The 7700-nt window shown below is 37.6% G+C and overlaps 1 protein-coding gene across 1 annotated transcript; it reads left to right on the forward strand.

Moving 5' to 3' along the window:
* The first annotated feature begins 215 nt into the window (after positions 1 to 215).
* On the forward strand, positions 216 to 5380 carry LOC311286710 (cell adhesion molecule 4-like). The gene is made up of 8 exons (XM_084402962.1): positions 216 to 385; positions 561 to 884; positions 1256 to 1513; positions 1659 to 1901; positions 1985 to 2084; positions 2437 to 2476; positions 3160 to 3237; positions 3331 to 5380. Exons 1-8 carry the CDS (start codon positions 346 to 348, stop codon positions 3397 to 3399), a joined length of 1152 nt encoding a protein of 383 aa, XP_084259088.1. The 5' UTR covers positions 216 to 345; the 3' UTR covers positions 3400 to 5380.
* The last annotated feature ends 2320 nt before the right edge of the window (positions 5381 to 7700 follow it).

Below are 7700 nucleotides of genomic sequence, written 5' to 3' on the forward strand. Positions count from 1 at the left end.
GCAAAGCTCATGCATTGCTCTCTCTCTCTCTCTCTCTCTCTCTCTCTCTCTCTCTCTCTCTCTCTCTCTCTCTCTCTCTCTCTCTCTCTCTCTCCTCTGACCTATAGCTCCTGTATAGTGAAACATCACATATGAGCTCTTTCACTGCTTATATATTTAATAAAGTTTGGTGAATCATCACTGATGTCCTGTAGAGCTGATGTGGTTAGAGAGACAGAAGGGGAAGGAAATATATATTTCAGTTGCTGACACACATTGTTCTCTCAGTACGGAAGAGAACGACAGTAACGTTTGTCACACAGAATTTGGTCTTTTATTTAAGCGAAACGCTTGTCAAATTTCATCATGTTGGACGTCCTGCTGCTCTTTTCCAGCATCTGTACAGGTGAGTTTGAGACTCTCAGCTCTTTTACACAGAGTTTGACATCTTCTCTTGTTTTTCCTCTGTTATCACATGATCATCAGACTCATATGGATGATATTTGTCAGTTATTATTCTGGCCTGCTTATGTCTCTTGCTCACACATAACAGCTCTATATAATGATATTTGTGTTTTCAGCTGTTGTTGTTGGAGCTCCACAGACAATTACTGGATACAGAGGAGAGAGAGTTGAGATCAGATGCTCATATGAATCTGGATATGAATCAAAATCAAAGTATTTTTGTAAAGGGGAGTGTCCAGTCATTGGATATAGAAAAATCATGGTTGAATCAGGATCTCCAGATAAAGACGAGAGATTCTCTCTGACTGACGACACGACGGCCAGAGTTTTCACCGTCACCATCACTGATCTGAGAACAGAGGATGAAGGCCAATACTGGTGTGTTGTGAGGAGGACTAAGCCTGATGTCTTTTCAAAGATTGTGTTGCTGGTTAAACTGAGTAAGTGATTGATGCAACACAAATTTATTGCAGAAATGTACATATACATGAGTCGGCAGCTTCATATTATTATATAAAAATCAAAGTACTGCTTAATTCATGGTTATTTGCAGTTTTCAGATGAGTGTGCTAATATATAAATATAATAACCAAATTCAGGCCGATTTTTCCTTTCAACCGTCAGGTAACGAGAAACAAGACCACTGAGGTTTCAACAATCAGCATCGTGTGTGTGTGTGTGTGTGTGTGTGTGTGTGTGTGTGTGTGTGTGTGTGTGTGTGTGTGTGTGTTGGACCAAAAGACACACTGTTCACATCTAAATTCATAATTTTCTTATATCTATAGTGAATCTCCATTGTTGTCTATTTTAGATCCTCCCAGGAGCGTCTCAGTGTCCATCAGTCCATCTGGTGTAATAGTGGAGGGAGATTCAGTGACTCTGAACTGCATCAGTGACTCAAACCCTCCTGCTCTGAACTTCAGCTGGTTTAAAGGAAGAACGATTGTAGGATCTGGAAGAATCTTCAGCATCTCAAAGATCAGCTCTGATGACAGTGGAGAATACAAGTGCAAGTCCATCAATGAACATGGAGAGAAATACTCTAATGCTGAGACTTTAAACGTCATGTGTGAGTTAATGAGTAAACATAAGATACAAATTTTCTGTTTTGATAAATTCAGTCCATATTAGCAATTTAAAACATTTGTAATACAATTTAATAATAATATTAATAATACTGTAATAATAATAATTATAATAATAATTGTCTTTAGACCCTCCCAGGAACGTCTCAGTGTTGATGAGTGGATCTGGTGTAATAGTGGAGGGAGATTCAGTGACTCTGAACTGCATCAGTGACTCAAACCCTCCTGCTCTGAACTTCAGCTGGTTTAAGGAGAATGAACCCTCAGCTGTTGGATCTGGACAGAGTTTCAGTGCACTACAGAGTGGACGCTTCTACTGTCAGGCTCACAATCAACATGGATCTCAGAGATCAGACGCTGTAACTGTCACAGGTGAAGCTTTTATTAACACACTCCTGTATCTTCACATCATTCATCAGTTTGGAGAGTTAATCATGATGATCCTCCTCTTTCAGTTCATCATGTTGCCGGTAGGAATGTGATTGTGATCACAGCGGCATCTGGAGGATTATTCATCATCATCATCATCATCATCATAATATTATCATTTATTATGTAAATAAAAATCTATCAATAAGGAGTAAATAAATATATATGAAGAGTTCAGATGCAAAAGCCTCTAAGTGCCATCTGAAATTTTCTTCTAGGATAATCATTTTATGAAGCTTGTATATTTAAATTCAGTAATTTCACTTAAATGGCAATGAAACTTACCTATTAATTGCCATTTAAGTGAAATGACTGAACTTAAACGAGCTTAATAAAAATGATCATTCTAGAAGAAAATCTCAAATTGCACTTAGAGGTTTTTGCATCTGAACTCTTCATATTTTTAACTAATTCATAAATATATTTGATTATTAATTGTATACGAAACAATGAAATTACTTGTTTGTGTTTTTGACAGTCAGAAGAAAAGAATAAACAGAAGATCTGCTATAAATGAGGTGAGATGATCAAAAATAAAAATGGCTTTTTTGTATTTCTGTCAGGACCACTACCGTCAAATACGACTGACAATTAGCATACAGTTTGGATTGGCGGTATGGTTCGGTTCTGGGCGAGAACTCCCTGTGCATCAGTGCAGCCAAGCATGAGCAGCAATAACCCCACTCAGGGTAAACAGAACAGAACCACCATGAATGTTTGCATATATATTTAATTCAAGATTTTAAGTATAACATATTTTGAGAATTTATTCTGATTCAAGGAGAATGCCAAATTCTGACTGGGCGAGAGGAGGAGCTGGGGATGGAGGAGGGTAATGAGCTCCTGAGAAACGCGATAGCTGCTGATAATACTGAAGGAGCTTATATATATGTATATGTATATGTATACGGTGATAGGTGTCGTATTCCTATAGGTAGATGTGGATCAGCTGAGAGTCAGCTGATGTGAGCTTGACTAACGTGACCTGCCAGAACTAACGCTACGCTTGATATTTAGAGATGTTTTTTATGGCTTGTCCAACTTGTGATCAAGTCAGTTTACATCATATGTTGTGAAATTATCGGAATTATCAAACATCTCGTAACAAACTGACACACTCTGATTGAGACATGAACTCACAATGTTTAAAATCTCTTCTTCTTTTTTGTGCTGTAAATTCCTTCTCTCTGTTTCCCTGTAGAGCGATGATCCCAGTGCATGCACATATGCAGCTCTTGAGCTCAAGTCCAGATCATCTGACCTCTACGACACACTCACAGTAAGAGAAATATCAAAAACTACATGTGCAAAACAGTTTGTGCATTCAAAAGTTGGGTAATCTGTCAAATAATATTCTCTGTGTTTTACAAAGACTGTCCATCCCAGTCCTGCTGTTCACCAGTCCGGCTCTTCTGAATATGAGAATCTGACTCTTCAGTAGTTCTTCAAGTCTTCTCAAGAAGAAACGTCTCGGTTACATATGGTAATCCTCGTTCCCTGAGGGAGGGAACGGAGACGTATGTCGTTGACGGACGATTAGGAATCTCGCTAGAGAGGCCAATCTACTTCGAGTGAAACTAAAACAAGCCAATACACATTGGCGTGCAATCATTTGCATCAGCTCTGCAGCTGTGCGATTGCACTTCAGCTTTTTGCTTCGGAGCCGAGCACTTCGATGCGTCTTACAGAGAGTGTGACTTACTTCAACGAGCTTTTCTGGACCTCTCCTTCCCGGTGCGGGCGTTACAGCACGGCAGCGCGAGCAGTCTTTTTTCTTTTCTCTCTTCTTTTTCTCTGTCTTTTTTTTTTTTTTTGATATTGAGCAAACAAAAAAGCTGTTATAACAGCTGGTAAGGTGCGCCATCAGAGCACTCAAAAGCTGTTCTTACAGCTGGTATTCCATGTGCGGTTCAATATCAACCAATAAGATTCCATGTACGATGTCACGTTTTCATTGGTCAGTCGTTGAAGCCTATTTCTGATTGGTTGTTGCCGTTTTGACAGCGTTTATGCCAAGAGCAAAAAGAAAGAAATCGAAGAGAAGAGTACTTAAGCATGTGCGAACGCACGGGACACAGTCTAAGCACATACACGCTTACTTTAAGCGAAGAGGAGAGATTCGCGATTGCACTGAACACGTTTTAAGTGCAGGCAGAGAAAATTCTTACAAGAGCAGCCTGTATCTGAGAGCGCGTGCCCAGTTCCCGCGCGCGAGCAGAGAGATTCACGCTCGGCACATTATATTCCGCGCGCGAGCAGAGAGATTCGCGCTCGCGCATTATATTAATGTACTTTCGCGCTACAATAATGTGCTCTCGACATTTGACAGGAAAATAACGCTATAGTAACAGGGTGAACGGCACTTCTGTATTGGCTTTGCGGCCCTACAGTATATCTGCTAGAACCACACCATGCAAGTTTGCCAAACCGGGTCGCGTTTCTGTAGTTCGAATGAGACATAAGAAAACTACAAATTTGACTTGCTTTATGTCAAGCGTTACAATAGTCATTATTTAGTTTTTCTTCGTTTCTGATGTCGCAATACAACCAGTCGCTCAAGAAAAACACGATTATGCGATCGCATAATTCAATGCATAATCAGCCAAAGTCTGCACATTTATGCGGGGGCCGCATTTTTTCAAATACGCCGCACTTTCACCACATAAATTGCAGATTTCCGCGCGCAAAATATGCGGGGCTTGCATGATTTCATAATACCCGCATTTTCGTTGCAAAAAAGTCACATATATCTCAGCAGAAAGTTGAAAAATGTTGCGTTTACTTCACACGAGAGCAGCCATTTTCCCCTGTTGCCATGGGAACGTTATGAAGTGACGTAATTACGTGACGTGAACATCATCAAAAAGCTGCAAACCCCGCGATGAAGCCGTGATGAAGCAAATCAGTCTCATTTGCCAACAAAAATAAGCGCAAAAGACCGCGCAAAGCAGTTTCCCGGTGTGTTACATGACGCTGAGGAAGAGGGGATGGAGGATGAGGATGGCGAATGATTGGCCAGTGTTAGAGGCTACGCAGTTATAGTTTTCATTTTCACAGTGGACTGTTGTAGTTTCATTCAGGAGTTGATGCAACTTTACAGTTGTAAGATTGCACTTTTTTGTTACCAGTGGGTTAAATCATACTAGTGTCAAAAACCTTACAGTTGTAAGTATATTAGTAGTATGTAAATGTACGTTACAGTAAGAGATTGCACTTATTTTAACAGAAGATGTCTGTTTTGTAAAGCTACCTCTGTAAAACAGGAAGGACACATTTAATTTTTGTATATTTTATTTATTCATGTTTACAGAAGTTGTAGCATATTCCTTTTGTAAAGCTACAGAACTTGTTTGACTCATCAATGTTTTGTAAGTTTGAGTCATGTGTTTATTAAGGTCTGAAATAAAACAAGATGAGAACTTAAATATTCCCTGCACTTTCTGTGATGTATATGCTTGCTTATCATAGGAAGGAATAAGAAATGACTCTACATTAAGGGAGTAGCCGAGTGAGAACAGGGTGTTGGGGAATCACTTTTTTTTCTTTTTCATCAAACCGCAGTTTTTGCAAGTTTCATTTCATTGCATAAAATTGCATAAATATCCCGCATATTCCATCGCGTTTTTAAGAAAACATGCCGCATAATCAAGGATTTTTGCCCGCAACAATCACAAAAAAACTCCGCATTTTTCTGGAAGGACTGTACATCATACTTTCATGAAATCATGCAACATACTCTACCTTGTCTGTGGACATCGTTCATTCTAAAGCCACTGCTGGATGAACAGCGAGTGTGTGTGTGACAGTCGGCTGCGGTAGGCTAAATTATTTACGACAGCGGTAATGGACAATTCCACTTCCAACCTGTAGGGGGACCGAAGAGGAAAAGTTCCTTAGTGTTGCATTAAAGCAGTGTACCGTGACAGACAAAAAATGTTGTGTTTTAACATAATCATTATTTCACAATCATTAGACCTGAATCACTGAACTCATAGAGTCCAATTTATGAGTTAGGTGAACTATATTAATTATAGCAGCACTGGCCTTGTACAGCATAATATTTTTTGAACTTTTACAATGTAAGGCAAATAATTTCTAAAATGTTTCTCTGACATAAAAAGGAGACACACAGACATCAATAATCAGCCTGTGCATCTCAACAATGGTGACATTTATAAATGTAGTGCAGTGCATTCTGGGTTACACCAATCAAAACTCATTCATGGCTCCCATCATGCATTGCTGCATGAATAAATAATGAGCTTATGTTCAGAGGTGATCTGTTCGTCACCATTGCTGAGATTCATACGCAAAATCTTGATGTGTGTTTCTGCCTAAAAAACAAACAAAAAAAAACATATATTTATTTATTTTTTATTATTGATTTGATCGTTTGGATTTCATTGAAAAGGCTAAAAATATTATACTGCTGTAATTAATAAAGTTAACTTAACTCATAAATTGGACTCTATATGAGGTTCAATGATTCAGGTCTAATGATTGTGAAATAATGATTATGTTAAATCACAACCAACACCATCAGATCATCTTTTCTATTTGTTCATCTGGCTGTTATAACTCATGTACAGCAGCCGAACAAAACTTAAAGTTAATAATTTTAGGGTCAAGAGCCCAACTAAAACACACACTGATCACCATAATGGTGACTTTAATTATGGTTTTCTCCTTCAGTGATTCTGCTTGTTAACATCAGGTGTCTTCAATGTTGGCAATAAAAGATATTTTGTAAATTTTACTCATTTTAAATGGTTACCTTTTAAGGAATTAATTTGATTAATTATTACTTAATTCTAATTTGTTAAATTTAATTAATAATATTGCTTGTAATCTGTTGCCTCATTTGTATTAATTAGATATTAATAAAATCAATGTATTCTTTTTTTACAGTGCATATACTGTAGAGTTATGTAGAAATAAATAAAATAATCAAATGTAAAATAATAATGTGTTCTTTTGCAAGTTCATACTTGATTTCATGTTTTCTCATGGTTTATTGTTCAGCTGTCAAGATGTCATGTTGAAATAATCAGTTCCAAGACCTTGACACATTTTTATTTGATTATTCTTTTTTTAATAGGATGTACCGAATATTCTTCAGTTTTATGCAAAACATAAATATGACAAATATAATATCAGATCTCTGTCATGTGGCGAAAGATAAATGCAAAAAATATTTATTCATTAGAGACTTTAATGGACAAATTAAACCATGTTATTCTTGATTGCAAGTGAAGCATATGTTTTATTTCATTATTATTATTATATTGTGTGTCTGTAGTTATTAATGTGAATATCGTTTCCTTGTTGGATGTTCAGTTCAAGGTTTGTCTGTTTTCATCAGTTCACTCCTGCTGGCTGATGTTGAAACTGCACCATTCAAAAGTAGATGAATATCCGTATAAATCACTGCAAGCAACATATAAATGGCACAGATTAGTTTGGTGCGATTGAGATGCTTAAGAAAAGCTTCATCATTATAATATTAGGAGGCCTTTAGCTTCAGTTAAACATGTGATGTCTTCGGCTCACACTTGCCAAACAGGAAGTGAAACTACAGCCACAGGAAGAGCTTTGAGGCTTCAGCTAAACACACTACGTTTCCCACAATGCAACTCTTCTCGCAGGGCTCATATGATGGAGAGAGAGATTTTAATGTTCAAGAAATATTCTGTATTATTTATAGTTTCTGTAAACAACAGTGTTTCTCCATGCTGTCGATTA

The sequence above is a fragment of the Rutilus rutilus genome (assembly GCF_951802725.1).
Source record: "Rutilus rutilus genome assembly, chromosome: 2".
Classification (NCBI taxonomy): Eukaryota; Metazoa; Chordata; class Actinopteri; order Cypriniformes; family Leuciscidae; genus Rutilus; species Rutilus rutilus.